Consider the following 23,333-nt stretch of genomic DNA (forward strand, 5'->3'; position numbering starts at 1 on the left):
CTCCACATAAAGTTTGCATCTCACAATTATAGAATATAATTCTGTCGGGAGTAATTTTTAGAGCGATGATTTTTTTAAGGTGTATTCTATTTACTTTAAAAAAATAATTTTGAATTTAATAAGTTTTGATACATTTAAATAAATTTTAATAAAGTTCAACAAATCTCAATCAAGTCCTATAAATTTCAATCAGGTTTAATAAGTTATTCTAATAAAATTCAATTAGTTCTAATCTATACTAATATATTAAAAGGCGTTCCTAAATGTGGAACGGTGTCACGTGGCGCTCTCCGTAAAGCATGTATTTTACTCCATGTAATTCGCAAACAATAAAAAAACTAGAAATTGCATAGCACAAGGTTTGATCCCATGACCTCAAGGTTATATATTAAAGTCTTAACCACTAGACCAAGTGATATTTAGTGTTAGTACTCTAAAGTATAATATTAATAAATGAAAATTTTTCTCTCTCGAGGCATAGCCCGGGCTTAATAAATAGTTACATTTTAAAAGTTGAAAATAACTTAATGTTAAATGTGTGATTAGTGGTTTATTATTATGTTAACTAACAACAATCCTAACTAGAAACACTCTAATGCTAGACAAGAATTTTTATTAGTTCTAATAAAATACTAGTTGTTGTAATTATTGGGTGATGGTTTCATAGTGGAAAAGTAACCATTATTATCAAGACAAGAATTTTTGTTATTTGAGGGAGATGTAAAAACTTGAGGAGGAGTTAGACCCAACAAAAATAAAAGAAGTAGGTAATTCAAATTGACTTTGTTTCTTATACTTAAAATATTAAATCAGACATGAATGTCCCTTGAATATGACCATATACAAAGAGAATAATCAAAATCACTTAAGACCAAAAAAAACAAAGGTCTATTTTTAACTTTTTTGTGGTGCAAAAGGTTTAAGTTTCATAGAGACGAGTACATATTCAAATTCGGGTATGAGGGCGGAAAACAATAAGATTTAGACATTTTGTGACATGGGCTTTACCTTTCTATGAGAGATCGTAAGATCCGCTGACAAAACAGCGGGAACTACCTTTTTACCAGCCAACTCTTGCTTGTAACGGGGACCAGAAAGAGGAAATAAGATTATTATATATATACTAGTCTAGAGAAAGAGTTCAGTCAAAATAAGTCTCCATCCAGCACATCAATATATCAAGATCTCAATCTGAGATCTTATTTTGGTTCGATACGTCCACCTACGAGACTTACCTTTGGTTACGCATATTCGTACAAAAAAACATATCGCATTGGATATGACAATGGGTATGTGACCTAAAAGAAATATGCTGGAGTGGAATAGTCTTTAATTTTCTTTTTGGTGATATATAGAAGTCTCATTTTTTTTTTTTTTTTTTTGTGATAAGAAGTCTCATTTATAACTTAGTTTGAAATGGACGATGAAAGATATGTGGCCGAATGCCGAAAGAGATAACCGGGCCCCCAGTCTGGCTGATGAACTAACATACGTAATCTGGGTTTATATCAATAGAACATGTCTTAAACTAACATTTTCTAACCTCTAAACACACTACGTAGAAAGTAGTAATATTTTTCATTACAATTAGTCAGATCACGTGTACCTCTTTTGTTTCTTTATTTGAAGACTAATTAACAGTTTTAAGGAAGATATTCTTATAATAGGACCAAAAGCCCTTCACAAATTGATTATTCTACTAGATTTTGAGTTGGATGTACTCCTAGTGCCATTGAAAATGCTGTAGCTATGGACTTTTGTCTTGTCTTTAATGAAAACTAAGGTCTTTTGGCTTTTCTTCTCACAAAAAAAAAAAAAACCTTCACAAATTGATAGAACAATTCATTCATGTTTAAAGTACCTGCAGTGTAACCTTTTGTCTTTAGGAAACTGCAAATTTTTCATAGAAAATCATAATGCTGCAGCTTATTGCACAGTACGTACGTAGTAGTAAAAAAATTGCTTCAAAATTAATTATTGATAAGATATTCCAATGCAGTGCACCACTTTGAAAATGATGGAATTCACGAAAGTGTAAAAAGATTATAAAAAGATACGATAGGTTGATCTTGTTTTAGGGGATGACCTAGTTCTTTTATTTTCAAAAGAAATACTTTCTCCGTTTCTAAATAAGTGCAACATTTGCATAGTGTTTACTATTCACAGTTTAAACTTTAATTAGTTTTGGTGATTTACATTTTAGGAAAAACATAGTCATGTGGGATCTTGTTAGATTCGTCCGAATGTGAATTTTTTTAATATCAACTTTTTATAATTTTTACTTATTGATAATTGAAGATATTAATGGTTAAAATAATGCATTGACAAACGTGCAAACAAGAAATGTTGCACTTATTTAGAAACGGAGGAAGTATGTTAGAAGATATGCTGAGTATTGTAAGTGTAAGTATTGTTCTACATTGATCATACATGACGAGAAGAATAAACAAACTTAATAAGTTTGACGAGTTACTCATGCTATTGTCGATTGGTTTTAGGATCGAATCTCATATGGACTTGTACATTGTCTAAACTCTCCAGTGTTGAGATACTAAAGAACAACCCACATGCAATTGACTTACAAAGCACTAGCCCATATGGATTTCATGAATTTTACCTCCAATGAAGTATATAAATTTGCCAGTTACATCATCAATATACTGAGGATTTTATACATATATTTATATAAGATATCTATCATATCTAGTTTGCCACAAAAAAAAAATACAAGGGGCCAGACTCATAAATCCCCAACTAATTAAGATATTTCATTGGCTTCAAGCCTTCAACCAAATACATAATTGTCCTTATAATGAATTCATGTGGGTTATGAGTGGCATATAATACATTATTATTAGTGATTAGTTAAAGCATTCACACTATTACAAAGAACAATGACAATTACTCATAATGTCATGAGATCTCTATACTTATGATTTGGAGACCTAAACAAGCTCATTGAGCATCAATATCTTATAATATGCATACAAGAGTCTTGTAAATTTATTAGTATAATGAATAATGATGATTACCAAAAAATTGAACCGTGTGTAAGGATTCTTTAGTGATGCACTATCATTTATCCATTAAATTGATCATGATTTTCAGCTTCACAAACAAGGCATATTGTTTGATCATCTCATTTGAGGGAGTGTTTGGTTCATATAATTTTGGTATGAGGTATGGATTTCGAATGAGTAAAATACACACCTAGTGTTTGTTTAATAATTTGAGAGATTTAAGACCTATACTTCAAACCCATAAGGTATGGGGTTTAGAAACCCAATGGGGGAGGTGGGTTTGGCTCATACCAATGCCTCTAGAAAATTTTCATTTACAAATAATAGTTTGTCTTGTAAGAGACCGCCTACTTTTAAATTAAAATTAGGCAATGATAAGCCCAATATTAAAAAGAAAATTAGCCCAATAGTGACTAAGTTAATTTCTTTCGGTGACTAGTTTAATCTATTTAGTAACTAGGTCTATTTTTATATTAAAATTAGACCGTCTCTTTTAATAATTTTTGTACAAATAAAACCAACACATGGTATTAGGTATCAAGTTCCAAACCTGTACCACCTTGATTTCATTTCTGATTCCAAATCCATACCATTATATAAACCAAACGCCGTGAAGAAGTTGGGACTTGGGCGTATGCATTCTTCACAATTCACATAATAAAAGGCTTTTTGACCATTCAATGAACAAAAAATAATATATGTACATACAAAATTATCGAACTACTGCGGCACCATAAAAGGAGGAAAAGGATTTGTGCTCCCAAAAAAGAATGCAATCCATGAGATTTAATTTGCTAGCTAATTGCTAGTTGGTCTCCCTATCGTATTGAGGGTGCGTTCTATTCAACTTATTGGACCTGAACTTATTGGAACTTATCTGAACTGAACTTATTGAACCTGAACTGAACTTATTGGAACTTATTAAACCTGATTGGACCTGATTGCACCTGATTCAACTTATTGGACCTGATTGAACCTGATTGGAACTTATTGGACCTGATTGAACCTGATTGACCTTATTGGAACTTATTGACCCTGATTGAAACTTATTAGACCTTATTGGACCTGATTGAAACTTATTAGACCTTATTGAACCTGATTGAAACTTATTTGACCTTATTAGACAAAAACATTGACCATGAATAACATAAATATTACCCCTCAAAATTTTTTATGGAATAATAATTATTATAATTCGTTCTTTAAAAATAATGATTATTAATTATCTCTTATGATAATTAATTTAACAAAAAAATTACTATTTATATATTTGCCTATACATAACTTTCATCACTAATATATCTAATAGTGTTGTTTAATTTTATAAAACACTAGTAGAAAATCAAAAAATTAATAATCATTATTATTATTGTTAACCTTAATTATTATTATGTAATTATTATTATTATTATTATTATTATTATTATTATTATTATTATTGTTAACCTTAATTATTTGACCATGATTATAATTATTGTTAACCTTAATTATTATTATGTAATTATTATTATTATTATTATATGTAATTATTATTATTATTATTATTATTGTTAACCTTAATTATTTGACCATGATTATAATATTATTCAATAGCAATATGAATAATCAAATAATAGACAATAATACAAGTATAATACTATACATTGTGGTACTTTAATAAAAAATTCTAATAATAACATAATCAGCTAATAGTAATATGAATAATAAAATAATAGACATAATACAAATAAATAATAAATAATAAAATAATAGACATAATACAAATAAATAATAAAATAATAGACACTAATACAAGTATAATACTATATAATCAATGTGGTACTTTAATTATAATTCTAATAATAACATAATCCGCTAATAGTGATATGAAATTATGAATAACAAAATAGTGGACAATAATACAAATGTTTATTAAACATTGACTATTTGGACCTTATTGGACCTTATTAGACCTGATTGGAACTTATTAAACCTTATTAGACCTGATTGGAACTTATTGCACCTGATTGGAACTTATTGCACCTGATTGGAACTTATTGGACCTTATTAGACCTTATTGGAACTTATTGCACTTATTAGACCTTATTGCAACTTATCTGAACTTATCTGAACTTATCTGAACTTATCTGAACTTATTGGACCTGAAACTTAATTTTTTAAGTTGAACAGAACGCACCCTGAATGGTGTGTCTACACTTTGGAACTATGCCTAATCTATTTTGGAATTGTACCTCTCACAAATAGGAGTATTACTACAATCGTAGCTCTAAGATATGCTACTAGAATCTAATAAGGCCTAAGCTATGGAATAGATCAAGATAGTGGAGCAAGTGTTAAGCATCAATCCCGGCTCCTATACAAATTAAATATAGTTGGTTAATTTCCTCAAATCAAATTTCTTAGAACATGACGGCATGACCACTAATTATGCAAAAAGACGTGTCATCCCTCTCTCTCATCTTATAAAAGTTGATCATGGTTCATAATCTATTTTGACGAATACACCTCACTTATGAGTCATGATTAGAAAAAATAGCATCATCTCAAAATAAAAACTCGAGTGTATAAAATTTAAAGAGAAAATAAATAACTTTAGAAATGTGTTAAAATATAGCAAAATATATGTCTATTTATAGATCTCAGTAAATTATGATCGTTGGATTATTATTATTATTATTATTATTATTATTATTATTATTATTATTGTTATTATTTTACTTTGTAGTAGTTTTTAAGATTATTATTTTATTATTGTAAATTATACATTATGCATGCGGGTCCCACCTAATGCCTTGCTCCGTGACTTAGATCATGTGGATGATAAAATTTGCAATTTGTCATGATCTCATGGAAATGGAATGACCTAAGGTTTAGTAATGGAATCAAGGCTTAATGATTAAAAAAATTGATAATCGTTAACCATTAAGGGCACATGGCGAATTATCAAGAAATTGAGGGGTATAAAGTGAATTTTGAAAACATCGAGGATATATGGTGAATAAAAAAATTTATCAGCAGGGGTATATGGTGAAAAATTCAATTATTTTATGTCAAGTATCATAGTCTTGAACATAAAGGATAAATAAACTGTTATTTAATATTATCTTAGATTTTTCTTCTCTATATATTGATAACATCAATTTTCTAATATTTTCATTACTAAATAACTAGAGATATTCATGATTAAAGGGGTGCATGCAATTTTCTAGAATTTAACCTATATTTGAGTATGTTTTATTTTTATTATTTATACTGGATAATATAAATAAGATTTTCAGGTTTGATAAAAGCCCTATCATGATCCTAATTCGAATAAAATATACCTCATTTATTCAAAGATTTTTGTGGTGGCTTATGATCACCACATCATCCATGTTCTATATGTAGTCTATACCGATAATAAGTCACTACGATAATTTGGAGTCAAATATTTTAGAGTTTGTCTTGTAGATACTGCCTATTTTTAAATGAAAATTAAAGTAATGGTAAGCCTAATATTAAAAAGAAAATTAGTCCAACAATGACTAGGTTAATTTTCGTTCGGTGACTAGTTTAATCCATATAGTGACTAGCTAGGTCTAGTTTTATATTAAAATTAGACCGTTCCTTTTAATAATTTTTAAATATTTTAACCGTCTAAAGATGAAATTTCCAATATAACTGCTTAAGTACTAATGAATACAATATCATTATTGTACTTTCCCTATGCCATTTTTCATTTTGGTAGCCTAAATATAAATATTTATAACGCAGGATCAATCATCAAATTTTGTTGAGACCGTCATCGCATATATGCACGCAACAAAATTTTCAATCCCACTCTCACTATTATAGATTATAGAATGAGATCCGATCCTATTAACAAGGCATGAGGCCAACTCCAATAATTCTCACTATGTAGTAGAGTATGTACGTACGAAGTAGTACTAATATAATTATTTCCGCCTTTAACTGATCTTGTATACGTTATAATGATATTTAAATGACTTGCATATGAAGACTATTATTTGTTGCAAAGCCCACGGATTTGCAATTTAAAAATCCAGAGGAATGTGTGCAGAAAATTCTGTTGTCTTGCTATTTTAGCTATATTATTAGTTGACTACGTAATTTTGAGCCTAGCTAAGAAGTAGCCCAATGCAAGGTCAAAATTCTCTTGAAAATGAAGATGAGGATGATGACTAAGGATGTAAAAAGTGAATTAATCAAGTTGAATTTCGAATGTTTGGCAGTCAAATTTAGGTAGGAATAGAATGAAAATAGCATATTAGGGTTGAATGGTTGATTAACGATTAACTAATTGGGTGAAGGTTATGAAAAGTAATACAGGCTGACAATGAAGTTTTATACTTTTATCTTTGAAAAGGAAAAGACTACTATTTTATTGGACGCTTTATTATGTGCTTTAGAGGTTGCAACCGTAGCCATATATCAACGCGAATTATACTTTACATCCATAAATATGATGTAAAACACAAATAGTTCAAAGTAAAATGTTGGAACATTTATAGTTAAATGGGTTTTAGATCATTATTACAGGAAACGTGAGTCAAGATAAGAAGAATAGGCATTTTACCCTGGTCACAAGGTGCGACTTGAGTAATCGCAAGGTGCAATCTGTATAGCACCGTCACCGTGCGCCTCACTGTTAGTTTTGATTTTGACGGTTTATGAACGTTGTTTTGTGATGGTTGGTTATTACTCGGTTTAAGTGAATGAATAGGTTTCTTTTAATTTACTTAGGATAAAAACACATCATTATAACCTCTCTAAGTTTATTTATAAAAGGATAACTTGTTTCCATTTGATGGGTACTTGAAAAAACCGGTTTATAATTCATACAATTAACTTGCTTGCTTATAAGAAAATTTTGCAGTATTTTGTTTAAGTGTTTTGATATAAACTCCTTGCACAGTCTCTTATTTTCAGATTGAAGATTATCAAAGTAAATTATTCTCTCCATTGTATATCATTAGTTATTTCGCATTTAATCCGGTCATCCTAAAGCGGCGAAATTAAACTAATAGGAAATGTTAGTTTCAGTGCCTTACAATGGTATATCTGACCCTCTTTCAATCTCAATTTCTAACATAAAAGAGTGTAGGTACGATTTAGAATAAAACAAAAATAAATAATTATCATTCATAATAATTTATATTTAACTTATAAAATAAAAATTTATGATAAAATGATAATGTATTCCTATAAAACAATGTACAGGTGATGAAAATTACATGAACCAAAAGTGTATTGCATATATCATAGTATTGAGTGTATGATCTAAAGTCTAAACATTCATTATATGGGACATTAGGTCACTTCATCTTTTCTTTTTACCTTCACTTTGATTATTTGAAATGATGACAACAAGATAATGTTACCTTGTGGGCTGTGGCAATTTAATGGTGATACGAGTCTCATGAAACCACGTCATAAAAACAAGTGTTTTTGTGTACACTTATAATCAGATTTTATAACTGAGTAAGATTGAAATCCTAGCTAGTAAGACATGATTGGTGCCAATTTTATTTCATATATGTGACAAGATACGTGATGAATCATTAAGCATTCAAGTTAAACTTACTACAATCTTATCCCTTTGAATCGGATTTGGTTGAACTAAACTTATCACAAGTTTTAGTGCACTGAACTAAATCAAACTAATTAACAAAAAAATTGAAAAGATGATTAACCAGGCTTACTTTAATTTTGTTGCTTTTTAATGTTGTCATGTCTATACTCTAACAATTGTTACATCTTTTCTCGGATTCGGGTCTTTTGTTTTATTTTGTAATCACACTTTTTACGTCCGTATTCATGTCTAAATCTGTTTACGTTAATCTGGGTATATACTTCCTCCAAACTATATAAATTGCAACATACAAAGTTTCACTCCTCCTGACACTTGCAATTATAACCATTAATAATATCTTCAATAATTATCTATATTCAGAAATCATCAAAAGTTGATATCTTGAAGGTATCCGTAATCCATATAGTATATATCGGGATTAAACTAACAATACCCTATCCTTATAATTAGGGGTCAAAGTTCGGTGTATGGTTTGGATTAGAGCCTCGTTAATCCAATCTGATCCGAACAAAATTTGGATTTCAATTTTCCAATACAAATCCAAACTGATTAGAATTTGAATATGATACACTCCAATCAGAATTTTCATACTCTAGTACTCTATATTGAATCTGATCCGAAAATCCAATTTTTTAAAACTCTCGTTTTTCGATGAAATAAGTTAAGCACAACAACAACCTAGTAGATTTAGGAAATGAGGAATTAAGTGTTATTAGGGTTTTAGGGAAAGGGCTGAAGTGATACGCTTATTGGGCTATGGACTAGGCTTTTCTAAAAGAAATTCAGTTAAGTACTTAAGGCCAATCCAGATACATAATATAAGGCATATTGCTATTCGGTTATATTGGTTTTTGAGATCCAATTACCTTCAATCCAATCTGATTCAAATTTTCAAAATCTCAATCCAAACACAGTTCGAATACGATCCGAATTACTAATTCAGATTGAATTGGATTGAATTTTGGATTTTATCTGATAACTTTCACCCCTACTTATAATACACACAATCAATAAAACAAAAGTGTAAAAAGCGTATTACGTAATTGTCCAAACATTATTACGTGGAAAATATAAGTGTACAAGGCTATAAGCCATAGTCCATAAGACACGACAAATATTGAGAGGCAGACTTAATCATTTAACTAAGTAGTTTTGGTTTAGTAGTAAAGTTAGAGGTTGTAGAATCAAACGCCACTAGAGTCACTTTAGGGGTGGGATTTCCTTACCTTCCTCCTCACTCTCAAAGGACCTTGTCTATGTAATTGGACCAAATTAACTTGTTCGAGCTTCTGGTTTATTAGAGCACTTCTCCTTATCAATTACAAGACTTTCTTCATCTGTTCTCAAATAAATGAAACACTTGTCATTTTTAGCCATTTCTAAATTAAAAAAAGTTACTTTATTTGATATTTACTTTTCTCTTTTTCTTTCTCCCTATCTCTCTCATCTCCTAAATTCTGTATCAATCCCTTATATTTCATTGAAAACAGAACGAAGGAAGTATATTCATAGACAGACGAAAAAAATGAAACACCCAAGGCCAAATCTTCTATACATAGACAATTACTTTAGTATATTTCCTCAAATTCCAAATATCCATCACTCTCTTGGCCTCTAGTCCTCTACCAAACCAAACCCACCCCCACACACCAAATACAAAGATCCAATTCAAGAAAACGACCTTTTTCTTCCTTTCCCTTTCTCTTCTCCTAAACCAAAATTATAATCCCAAAACTAATCAAAATCTCACACACACACCCAACTGTCGTCCGAGGGAGCCGTTGAAACCTCCTCTTTTTTTTCCTTACTTTCTCTCTCCTCATCTTTCAACTGTTGCTTAACGCCTCTCCCAAATTTCTTTCCTTTCATTACGTTTCTCCTTTTATTTCTAACTTTTCTTCTTCTCTTAACATTTTAAAAAACCCCCACCAAAAAAAAAATAACAAGTTAATTCCATGGATGTGGTGGGGGGATCTAGTGTAGCTGCAACACATCTTAGTGTTAATCAAGTTCTTGATTTTATTCAATCAGACGATCCAGATTTCAAGATCAGAGCTGCCCAAGAAATCCGTCGTCTTACTAAAACTTCACAACGTTGTAGACGTCAACTTTCTCCTGCTGTTCCTCAACTCGTTTCTATGCTCCGAGTTAACTCACTCGTTTCTACCGAGTCTGCTCTTCTTGCTCTTCTTAATCTTGCCGTTAAAGATGAAAAGTATGTCCCTTTTTTTATAAAATTTGATGTGGGTTTTGTTTGAATTTATCTTAATTGATGTGGGTTTTGTTTGAATTTATCTTAATTGATGTGGGTTTTGTTTGAATTTACTTTAATTGATGTGGGTTTTGTCTGAATTTGTGAAAGATTGTGTCTTTAATTCTTTTAGGGCTTTTGATTAAATTATTTTTTGTGGTTTTTTTGTGTTATTTCTTGAAATTTGATTAGATTGCTAATCTGGGTAATTAATTTGGAAATATGATTTACTTAAAATGGTTATATTGGGTTTTAGGTAATTCAGTTACTTATCTGGATAATCCAGTTTCTAAATTGATCTAATTAAGTGAGATTGTGTTGTAATTTGGGAGATTTTTGAAAATGCTATTTGCTGAAAATATATGTGAATAGTATTCAATTTACTGAATTTTTGGATAAATTTTTTAATTTTAGAATACACCCAGTTCGTTAAAATTCTTGTTGCAGATAAATTTTGTCTCGAATCATTCATAAGAATCAATTTAGTGATTTTTTTTGTTGTTGTTGATATTTTATGTATATTAGTCAACAATATAAACTACTGTTAAGACTGTTTAAGTAGAAAAAGTATTCCATTTTCTTTGTTTGCGGCCAGTACTAATCTAAAGAGGAATTTTTTTTTGTAAAAGAAAATATATTTCTTGGTGTAATATTATTGGAATTATTCCTTTTAATTTTACAAATTACTGAAACTGAAGAAAAGCTAGATTCTTCATCTTATGATGACATGATGCTTCTGATCTTTCTTTTTTCTCTTTCCAGATTTTTCAATCTTCTTTTAAGTTCTTTTATTTGCTTTTATTATCATGTGATATTTCACGTGGAAGGATTCGTATGGAGAACAATATTGAGAAAGAAAAAATAAAATAGTAAAATATAAAGTAAATCCTGTTTAACTTTTGAATGTGGTTTTTACTTTGCTTAGAACTTTTGTGCCTTTTTTTTTTCTGTATGTATGTGTATAGATAAATATCCTAATAATAGTATTAGATAAACTACTTTGCGTGTTTTTGCAGTTGCTGAAAAGTGAAATTGACCTTTATCTAATCAGCAGTAACTTATTGCTTAAGATTTAAGTAGTGCTTAATGTTGTATTATATGAGTATGATGAGATCATCAGGGCTGGGATTAATCAGTGTACATGTTGTTTGGTAGGCTATGGTATTCACTATTTAGACTCAGGTAATTAGGATCCGAGAGGGGTATGTGTCCAAGTGTCTAATTCGACTAACTTAAAGAAAAATTTCTGTGATTTTGGTCTAAAAGGAATTGTTGATATGACGATATCCATGTTGGAGAGTTGAAGATCTCATAAGGATATTTGAGGTTAAATGAAAATCAAATGATATTTTACAAAAAAAAATTGGTTGGTGATTTCATTGAATGCCCTCTCATGGAAGATGAGGTAGCTCCTACATGAACTATCCCTCAACCTTAATAGTCCGAGTAACATAGCTAGTTTTGTCCGAGGAATACGTAGAACCTTACGAGTTTTGGACAATGTTTTAGCATTATATGTATCGCTCTGTGATTCAGCTTTCAGATTGAATTAAAGTTATGTGTTGCATGGACTCTGCATTTCAACATGAAAGCCTCTATTCTTTGGCTCTTTTATTCGGATTTAAGAAGGGAATAGAAGTTATGTTTGTGGAACTTATTTCCATTAGTACCAGTTTGACTCTCAAGACACTTGAAATTAGACCATAAACTATCACATTCTTTTCTTGTATTGACATCACATCCCATAAAATCTGACTGAAGTTTTTGAATGTTATTTTTTCTTAGGAACAAGATAAGCATTGTGGCAGCTGGTGCATTAGATCCAATAATCAGATTCCTCCAATCAAAGAATACAATTCTTCAAGAACATGCTACTGCCGCTTTGCTAACACTTTCAGCATCTTCAGTAAACAAGCCAACAATTACAGCTTATAAGGCGATTCCTCTTCTAGTAGATGTTCTAGAAACCGGCACCCCACAAGCCAAAGTTGATGCTGTCATGGCACTTTACAACCTCTCCACCCACTCAAACAACATCACCATGATCCTCGAAACAGATCCCATACCTCTCATAATAGACTTGCTCAAAACGTGCAAGAAATCATCAAAAACAGCTGAAAAGTGCACCGCCCTTTTAGAATCTCTTGTCAACTTCGATGAGGGTAGGAATGCTTTAGTCTCCGAAGAAGGGGGTGTGCTCGCAGTAGTGGAGGTCTTAGAGAGTGGGTCTCTCCAGAGTCGGGAGCATGCCGTTGGGGCACTCCTAACAATGTGTGAGATCGATCGGATCAAATACCGGGACCCAATTCTCAGAGAAGGGGTCATACCGGGTTTACTAGAACTTACAGTTCAAGGGACTCCTAAGTCACAGAAAAAAGCTCAGATTTTACTGAGGCTTCTGAGAGATTCTCCTTACCCAAGGTCGGAGTTTCAACCAGATACGTTGGAGAACATTGTTTGCAATATTATTTCGCAAATGGATGGTGAGGAACAATCAGGGAAAGCAAAGAAGATGCTCGCGGATATGGTTCAAGTTAGTATGGAGCAAAGCTTGAGACACTTGCAGCAAAGGGCTCTGGTATGCACCCCTTCTGATCTGCCTATTGCCAGTTGTGCCTCTCAAGTTTCTTCCAAGTGATCATATGATATAATCTTAACTAGTCTTACTTTTCATTTGGGACAGACTACTTTTCCACTCTTTTTTTTTCTTGGTGAGTTTTTGTCAGATATGATATTTAGGGCAAATGAGAAAGTTAATACTACTGTGCATACAATGAAAAATGCCAGTCCAGGCCATTATCAATGGTATCAGGTGACTGGTTGATGATGTGGTGGGGAATAATATAGGGAAAAAAAAATACGGGGGGTTTATCTTTTTTCTTAAATAGTTTCTTCTTTTGTAAAGGGAACTGTTTATTAAATCTTGTAATGCCAATTTTCTAAATCAAGTTCTTTCTTGCTTTCCAAAATTGATGATAGATAGAACTGGGATTTATTTGTGAATGTTGACATCTGGACTTCTAAACAGAATTCTGAATGAAGTTACAAGCCAGCTGCAGTACCGAGGCTACTCTTGCAAATGTCGATTTGTTATTAATGGTCGGTGGGACTGATAGAGTATAAAACTCGTTCTAGAGCTTCAACCATCCGTTTAGGCTTTTGATTAAATCTCGAGGAATTATTGATAACAAATTATTAGTCGGGACCATGGATAACGTTGTAGTTCTGGATCCCTTCGACCCCGTTACAAGGGTAATAGGAGTGCAATTATAGATATGAGGGATTTCAACATTGATCTTTGTCATGCAATTGATGATGATTTCAAGTTATATTATCATATGAGTAGGAAAAATTTCCTTACCAAGAAATTTTCTTGTAATATGTCGGCAACAAAAGAGTTTGTATTTAGGTGCCAATTTTAGGCCGGAATACGGGAAACCCCACCCAAGAAAAGAGTGCATAAAATTGACTCCTGAATTTTATGATTCCGTTTAAAGCTCATGATACATAGGGGAGGTGCTCATTTCGTCATTCTGTTTTTTCTTCCATTAAAATTAATTTTGTCCTCTCAAGTTGGGACTTTTCTTTTTAATTGGAGGTACTTGGCTTTTGTCATGGGATATCATTTTCCAAGAAGTTAAAGTAGCTATAAATATGTCAATTTGAGTTGCTCTCCCTAAAAAAGTTAAAGATGACGAGAAAATCTATATGGGTTTTATCGAATCAAATCTTATGTCCCACTATTTGTATTATTGGCTTTTATTATTATGTCTATTTATTTTTTAATTAAATTTTAATACTTCATCTCTTTTAAAGGAAATGAAACACTTATTATTTTAGGTCATTTCAAAATAAATAAACATTATTTTATTTGATATTCACTTCTCTGTATCTTATTTGGTTTAAGTAAAAAATATAAATATTTGATATTATGAATTTACACATCAAGACGACTCTAACAAGACCACACACGATTATATTTTTACTTATAAAAAATCAAAATAATCTGCCAAAATTAGTGGCTCATCTCCAAATATTTTTTCTCCACTTTTTTTCAACCCATCAGAATTTGTAAGAAAAGCGTTTGCAATAACTAAATTTACATCAAAGAGAAAAAGATTGTAAAAGTTTACATTTTTCATAATTCAAATGATACACCCTTTTCAATAACTAATTTTGGATCCGGACTACGTCCTAGGTAAATATATATTTCGTTTATTAAAATCTATACTAATATATTAAAAGGCGTTCCTAAACGTGGAACGGTGCCATGTGGCGCTCTCCCTAAATCATTTTACTCCATGTAATCCTCATGCAATAAAAACTAGAAATTGCATAGCATAAGGTTTGATCCCATGACCTCAAGGTCATATATTATAGTATTAACCACTAGACCAAGTCATATTTGGTGGTATGATTTTAAAGTATAATATTAATAAATGAAAAATCTCCTTACCTGGGGATCGGAATAGCCCGGGCCTAATAACTAGTTATACTTTAAAATGATGTTATAATGAAAAGAACATATAGTAAATGAACATATGCACTTAAGGTAAAAGAACATATACCTTTAAAATTAAAATTTGAAAAAAAATCTTTAGCTACAAAATGTAAGGAAACAAATAACAACAAGTTTTTTAAAATTATAAACTCTAAAAATGATAAAAGGACGTAGTTTAGAAGAGGGTGCACCATGCTCTACATGCACTTTCAGTGCATGTACTTATTTGCGATTTTCATCTCCCATTTCCTTAGAAGTTTTTTTTTTAAAAAAAAAAATAACTTATCATGCCATAATGCAGCAAAATTTCAACTAACTAATAAAAGTAATCATGAAACTTATATATAAATAATAATTCCCGCACATATGGATATTGGATAAGGCCTTAGATCCGGTAATTTTTCAACTTCCATCCGAATTAGTTGGCAATTACGCAAAAAATAAGTAGAAATAACTTTACTCCCTACTCTCTCTCCAAATTTTTCTAATAAAAAATTAAATTTTTTTTTTTTTTTGACGGGAATAAAAAATTAAATTAATTAGTTATGATTGAGTAGAAAAGAATCAGTTGTCTTTTCAATTACATTTCCTTTTCTATATCCTTTGTAATCTAATTCTCCTATTTGTTTCCATTAATTATGCTTAAGCGTTTATTTCCTCTGTATTTCATAAAGAAAAAAAAATAAATACTTTAAGAACAAAGCATCCTTTTTCTAGATTGTTATTTTATTTTTATTATTATTATTACTATTAGTAAAGTAAAAAAAAAAAAATTAAACAATGGAAAGTACTAAAACAGATGAAATTCATGAAGAAGAATTGAAGGTTGAAGAAGGTAAAGGAATTGTTTCCTCCAAAATCGGACTTTTCTGTTCTTCTCCACACGTTGTTCGTCTCGCACAAAAGGTCAGTGGATAAACCATCAATTTCTTTAGTATAATTTGTCATAAAGAATGGAAATTGATACATCATGAAAGTTAATAAATTAATTTAATGATCTAGCACTTTGTGTATGTTTCTGTTATTCTTCTGATTAAGTTTGGTTTATTCTAGGATTATGATTTATTCATTTCTTGGAAGGACTAATTATGGGAAACAAGTTACAACAAGCAAACTTAATTTCGCAAAAATCAGATTTGTTATTTTTTGCAGTATGATACAAATCCAAACATATGTAATTTATGAAATAAAGTTCAAAAATGAGTAGCATAATTTTTTTTTAAGATATAGTATTATAAAACCATGATTAACTCACAATAGAATATAGATTAAAGAATCAGGTGGGAGTCCAATGGTTAGAGCTCCCACCTCCCAACGACCTAACCTCGAGAGTTCAAATCTCATCAACCTCATATTTGAGGTGTTTATGTGGATTTATGCTTCTGGGTATAAATCTCCCAGTTTCAGGTCTCTGAAAGTTTCCTTACGGGTTAAGATCCCCTTCTTACCCCCTAGCACAGATATGTTAGCATTGCATTTGAGATACACCTGGTATACAATATTGTGCGCATGGTACACCATAATGTTATTTTTGGTCATTTGCTTCTTTAGAGCTCTTACTTTGTCATTCAGTTTAATTGCTCATATAATTTTGAGCCCTTCCATAGTCAGAAAATAGCATTAGATGTATCATTGGTACGATACGTTGTAAATTTATAATAGTAATTAGTCATGCAATATGAATCAAATGCACATATATATCTTTTTGATATGTTGATTTTGGATCGTACAGTTAGTGGCAGAGGTGATTGGTACATACTTCGTTATATTTGCTGGCTGTGGCTCAGTGGCGGTGAATAATTTATACGGTGAAAAAATAACATTTCCGGGAATATGTGTCACGTGGGGTGTTATTGTTATGGTCATGGTTTACTCACTTGGCCATATATCTGGTGCTCATTTTAATCCTGCTGTCACTCTTACTTTTGCCATTTATCGCCACTTCCCTTACAAGGAGGTTAGTTTGCTAGAACTCGAGAGTTAAATTACACGTCAACTCTTACATTTAAGATCTCACATAAAAGAAAGAAGTGTTTCATTTATTTCACAACAGAGATAACTATGCAAATGCATAGTTGTTTGCTCTGACGAGTAAATGTTACATGCTTGTTGAATAATTTGGTAACGGGGTTTGAAAGCATAAAGGTAAGGTATGATGTAGTGCTTATTTGGAGAGCTTGGTTAATGTCGTTACAGGTACCACTTTACGTGATAGCACAAATATTAGGATCAATGTTGGCTAGTGGTACATTAGCCGTCATGTTCGATGTTACTCCGAAGGCATACTTTGGGACCGTTCCTGTAGGCTCATATGCACAATCCCTAGCCATAGAAATTATCATCTCTTTTCTGTTGATGTTCGTCATTTCTGGAGTTGCAACAGATGCTAGAGCAGTAAGTAAATTATACTATAGCCGCATAGCGCAAAATTAACGTTAATTTTCTCTGTTTTGGCTGATGATTATTGACAAGATCATGTTAATTTGTGTTTGTAGATTGGGGAGTTTGCAGGAATCGCAATTGGAATGACTATAATGCTGAATGTTTTTGTCGCCGGGTAAGTTTCTAAGCAAGTTCCTATATCGAACAATCTGATCGACTACTACAGAATAAGAAAAAAAATATATAGGAGTTGCAAAAAATAGATCAAAAGTTAAGTTTATAAAAAAATTAACATAAGAAACTTTGAACATTAAAAAGTTATACATAAGTACTTCAAACTTTTTGCAAAAGTTAAGGGTCCAACTTGAAAAAACTTTGTCGACTACTCATCATTAATGAAGACTTGTTGAAGATTGTAGTAATGAAATCCACCTCAACATAATAATTATTCTTTTAATACTCTATATAAGTGGTGGGTTGTCAACCTAGTAGGTAAATATAACAATGTCCGATTCAACTAAATTTAACGCACTATTCAATAAGAAATGTATAGGGTTTCCAAGCCTCTAGTCCTAGATGTACCAACTGATCATGTCATGTGGATCAATCTAATTACTTTGAGTTTTATGTGTTACATTTTATCAATGTTAGGGGGTTTTCTAGATTTTGTAATTGACTTTGGTAGGATTTTTTCTCATATTAAATGCAAGCTTATGTAATTTTATTGGGTTGATTTAAGTTTGGACCGATCAATCTCGAGTTTCAGAATTGAAGCACTTTTTCGAACAAACTTCTCATGGACCTTTTATGATTTTAAATAAGTCTTAATCGTGTTCTATTTGATCGAGTCAGTCTTTGGCAATTCTAGTGTTATTGATCATAATACATGGTTAACCCTTAAATAAAGCAATTTTGAACGATATGTTACAGGCCAATTTCGGGAGCATCAATGAATCCAGCAAGAAGTCTTGGACCTGCATTAGTGAAACGTAACTATACAGCGCTTTGGGTATATATAATAGGACCTCCAATTGGGACTATTGCTGGAGCATTTGCTTACAATCTCATCAGGTTCACTGATAAACCCCTTAGAGAATTAACGAAAAGTTCATCTTTTCTTAAGAGCGTATCAAAAAAATGAAAGGCAATGCTTTGTATGACTAGCTTGTAGAAGAAAACAATTTCAAGAGCTAATTTTTTTTTTTATTTAGACAAATTTGTTTCGGAAAAAATGAAAGGCAAGGATATCCAAATAATGCCTACATTCTTGAGCCATCATATCCGCCACTTGATTATCTTCCCGTCTAAATTATGCCTACATTCTTGAGCCATCATATCTGCCACTTGATTATCTTCCCGTCTAGTTTAGGTAAGGTTGGTTTCCTGAAAGTAGCGCTGCAACTCCCTACAGTTCATAACCAGATCACTATAAAAATTAATCTGTTCCGCATTTCCATTAATAGTGTCCACTGCTTTTTTTTACAATCGGAAATAATAGCAATATGAGTGAAATGTTTGTCCATAACATTCCATAAGTTTACAGAAATTAGTAATAAGGTGCCAAAGATTGCGGTAACACGCTTTACAAATTACAATAATTGAATGCATGATCCAACAGATTTATACAGATTACAGGCTATAGTACAATGAAGAATCATGCAATTGCAGAAATTAGTGTGATTCAACACCTCAATGATGAGACACTACCATTTGTTGTGTACGCATCTACCTTGTGTCCTTGTGTCCTTGTATCACTAGCTTTTCCATTAGAGGAGAATAGATCACATAATTGAAAAAGTGTTGTCTAAAATCTACATACCGAGCTTCTTAATCTTTTAGATATGGCTATGCTTAATGAGAAATTTAACATTTTTTAGTTGATATATAACCATATTAGCTTTTTAACTTCTTGTTCTTATACGAGGCATTTTAGTTTATGGAGAATTTTATGTCCAACCATAAAGACACTCATCGATGAACGATTTTGTTATAAATTTCTAAAATAATTACTATATTTTAAAAAATGTTTTTGGACTTGTTGTTAACTCTTAAAGATGCATATAGCTAACCGACATTTAATTCTATGGCAAGAGTACTCTCATTATATTGTGAAGCATATAGTAGTAGTTAGTACCAAGCTAAGCTTGGCCTAATAATAAGGAAAAAAAACTTTTCAATCTCAAGGTAGGAAAAGGAAAATGTATGAAGAATTGCGTTATTTATGAAACATTTTTTTAACAAGGAAAATTTGGTCAAAATAATATTTAGATACAAGTTTTTGCGAGAAAAATGTGCAGCCTAACATAAACTGATAGGGTCAATGCCGAAAAATAATTGATAGGGTTGAAACATAAAAGATGTGGATCACGTGCGTGCACATGTTTGGTTTTAATAAGTTAAGGCCGGAAAATAATAATTGTGAATGTTGTAAGTAGGGGGTGAAAGTTCAGTGTATGGTTTAGACTTAGGCCTAATCCAATTTAATCCGAACAAAAATTGGATTTCAGTCTTCCAATTCAAATCCAAACTAATCAAAGTTTGAGTCTAAATCAATCCGATCCGATTTTTCAGACACTAGGGGTGTGTTCTATTCAACTTATTGGCCCTGAACTTATTGGACCTTATCTGAACTGAACTTATTGAACCTGAACTGAACTTATTGGAACTTATTAAACCTGATTGGACCTGATTCAACTTATTGGACCTGATTGAACCTGATTGGAACTTATTGGACCTTATTGGAACTTATTGACCTTATTGGAACTTATTAGACTTTATTGGCCCTGATTGAAACTTATTAGACCTTATTGGACCTGATTGAAACTTATTAGACCTTATTGGACCTGATTGAAACTTATTTGACCTTATTAGACAAAAACATTGACCATGAATAACATAAATATTACCACTAACGTAAATACTACCCCTCAAAATTTTTATGGAGTAATAATTATTATAATTCGTCCTTTAAAAAATAATGATTGTTAATTATCTCTTATGATAATTAATTTAACAAAAAGATTTACTATTTATATGTTTGCCTATACATAACTTTCATCACTAATATATCTAATAGTCTTGTTTTAATTTCATAAAACACTAGTAGAAAATCAAAAATTGATTTAACATTTATTGCTAACAAGTTAAAATTGGCACATATAAAAAATTCTCACTTCACTTTCATTAATATGAAGGTAAGTAGATAGCATTAACATTTATTGCTAACAACTCCTTCCTTCATTTCTTCTCCTTTATATATTCTCCTTTCATTTATGTGAATGTACTAGAAGAAAACATGTTATCTCTAGTTATTTAAAGACGAATTGCAAAATATTGTAATTATAATTATTATTATTATTGTTAACATTAATTATTTGACCATGATTATAATATTATTTAATAGCAATATGAATAATCAAATAATAGACAATAATACAAGTATAATACTATACATTGCGGTACTTTAATAAAAAATTCTAATAATAACATAATCAGCTAATAGTAATATGAATAATAAACATAATAAACATAATACAAATAAATAATAAATAATAGACACTAATACAAGTATAATACTATATAATCATTGTGGTACTTTAATTAAAATTCTAATAATAACATAATCCGTTAATGGTGATATGAAATTATGAATAACAAAATAATGGACAATATTACAAATGTTTATTAAACATTGACTATTTGGACCTTATTGGACCTGATTGAAACTTATTGGACCTTATTAGACCTAATTGAAACTTATTGCACCTGATTGGAACTTATTGCACCTGATTGGAACTTATTGGACCTTATTGAAACTTATTGCACTTATTAGACCTTATTGAAACTTATTGCACTTATTAGACCTTATTGCAACTTATCTGAACTTATCTGAACTTATTGGACCTGAAACTTAATTTTTTAAGTTGAACAGAACACATCCTAGATCAGATTCAATTTGAAATACCCAATTTTTTAAACTCTATTCATTTGATGATTTAATTTTGGGGACGAACATGAAAATAAAGTATTCGGTAATATAAGTATTTTATACAATTTTATAAAAATCCAGTATTAGCTTATACTATTCATACAACCCATAATTTTTTTCAGAACCCAAATATAAAAATATACAATACAAGGCTTATTTGTTATTCGGTTATTTTGAATTTTTGGATTCAATCACCCTCAATCCAAACAAATCCGAAAATCCAAATTTTCAATATACCCAATCCAATAATCCAATCAAATCCAAACGTAGTTCAAACGTAATCTGAAGTATTTTATTTTGGATTGGATTAGATTTCAATTTTTATCTGAATAACTTTCACTATACCGGTAAGTTAAGACCATTTTTCATTTAAAAAAATATATGTTATTTCTGACAAAAACTTACATTTAGAATATTGTTGTGGACAAATTTTCCTTTAAAAAATTATATCCACCTATTGGCCTAGCCTAAGCCCAAGAGGAAGTGACTCAGTGAGGAACCCATTTGCTCTTCTCCCAATTCCCACCGCATCCATGATCCACCAATTCATCTACCTTTGTTGTCCCTGAAAATTATTTTCGACCCAAATCTTGCAAAATTTGAGGGTTTTTTTTTAATTGTGGGAGTCGAATTTGGCTCTCAACAAGATTCGAAACTCAAACTTTACTCGATTTGAGTATTTTTCTTTTTCGGAAATTTACTGCAGTGGAAGGTACTTTTTCTGTTTCAAAATAGATGGTACATTGTTGACTAAAACGCTTGTCGAGGCACTACTTTGACTACTAATATCTTTAATTATGTATTAGAGTAAAGTATAAAATTTTGATTTTCTAAAATATACATTAAGACAAATCCAACAACATATTACATTAAAACATTTGATTTTACCTAATAGTAAATAATGCATGGTCAAACCTCATTCATGAATAGTGGAAAAGTCAACTATGTAGCATCTATTTTGAAACGGAGGAAGTATAATAATCTCTTTCCCCTCTTTTTTTTTTTTTTTTGAGGGAACTTTCCCCTCTTTTCTTGTTCTTCCCTAACTTTTTTATATTATTATTTTGTCGATCATTTTTTTTATTTTTTTAAAGTTGGTACTTGGTAGGATGAAAGATCGTATTGAACTGACATCTTGTATAAGTATAATCAACTAGGTTTGTACGTCAGACTCCGTGGAGAAAGGGTGGATGGTAACCCAAAGCATCCCTAGTGGGATTTAATTGATCATAGAGTCAAATTTTTACCATTAGGCCAAACCTTATTTTTTGCCAATCCTAGTCTTCTACTACTACTTTGTTATAGTACTATTAGTTCATGAACATATTAATACATGGTTTTGACTTTTTAGTATTATACATGATTATTTACAGTCAATCTTAGTTTGTGAAAAAACTGACCAAATCTTACTCAAAGTTGAAGGGAATAGTTTATTGAACTTAAACAGCCACTTAACATGTACTTTATGATTGTCTAATGCATTCAATTGATGTATTTGTAACCAAGGATGTCTTGGCCTATAGTGGTTAAGATTGAGGTGCTGTGAACGATACAGGTTTGAATCTCCCTCCCCTTCTTTGTACTTTATACTCGTGGCT

General features: G+C 30.9%; 2 protein-coding genes across 3 annotated transcripts; both read left to right on the forward strand.

Annotated features, from left to right (window-relative positions):
• The first annotated feature begins 10,230 nt into the window (after positions 1–10,230).
• LOC104906776 (U-box domain-containing protein 4) lies at positions 10,231–13,820 on the forward strand. The gene is made up of 2 exons (XM_010695579.4): positions 10,231–10,828; positions 12,650–13,820. The coding sequence occupies exons 1-2, from the start codon at positions 10,569–10,571 to the stop codon at positions 13,500–13,502; spliced, it is 1,113 nt and encodes a 370-aa protein (XP_010693881.2). The 5' UTR covers positions 10,231–10,568; the 3' UTR covers positions 13,503–13,820.
• Positions 13,821–15,780: 1,960 nt separating this feature from the next.
• On the forward strand, positions 15,781–19,016 carry LOC104906767 (probable aquaporin NIP-type). 2 transcript variants are annotated; one of them, XM_048639452.2, is made up of 6 exons: positions 15,781–16,271; positions 17,098–17,322; positions 17,562–17,759; positions 17,861–17,922; positions 18,678–18,891; positions 18,925–18,982. In XM_048639452.2, exons 1-5 carry the CDS (start codon positions 16,146–16,148, stop codon positions 18,886–18,888), a joined length of 822 nt encoding a protein of 273 aa, XP_048495409.1. In that variant the 5' UTR covers positions 15,781–16,145; the 3' UTR covers positions 18,889–18,891; positions 18,925–18,982. The 2 variants fall into 2 exon arrangements, with proteins under 2 accessions (XP_048495409.1, XP_010693872.2); XM_010695570.4 differs by having other exon boundaries at positions 15,782–16,271; positions 18,678–19,016.
• The last annotated feature ends 4,317 nt before the right edge of the window (positions 19,017–23,333 follow it).

This window comes from Beta vulgaris, chromosome 2 (assembly GCF_026745355.1).
Source record: "Beta vulgaris subsp. vulgaris cultivar EL10 chromosome 2, EL10.2, whole genome shotgun sequence".
NCBI classification, from domain to species: Eukaryota; Viridiplantae; Streptophyta; class Magnoliopsida; order Caryophyllales; family Amaranthaceae; genus Beta; species Beta vulgaris.

Excerpts from the sequence above, each read along its gene's own strand:
- LOC104906776 (XM_010695579.4), top strand. The coding sequence starts at position 10,569 with ATGGATGTGGTGGGGGGATCTAGTGTAGCTGCAACACATCTTAGTGTT. Across the intron at positions 10,829-12,649 it reads CTTGCCGTTAAAGATGAAAA|GAACAAGATAAGCATTGTGG; the intron begins GTATGTCCCTTT and ends ATTTTTTCTTAG.
- LOC104906767 (XM_048639452.2), top strand. The coding sequence starts at position 16,146 with ATGGAAAGTACTAAAACAGATGAAATTCATGAAGAAGAATTGAAGGTT. Across the intron at positions 16,272-17,097 it reads TTGTTCGTCTCGCACAAAAG|TTAGTGGCAGAGGTGATTGG; the intron begins GTCAGTGGATAA and ends TGGATCGTACAG. Across the intron at positions 17,760-17,860 it reads TTGCAACAGATGCTAGAGCA|ATTGGGGAGTTTGCAGGAAT; the intron begins GTAAGTAAATTA and ends TTGTGTTTGTAG.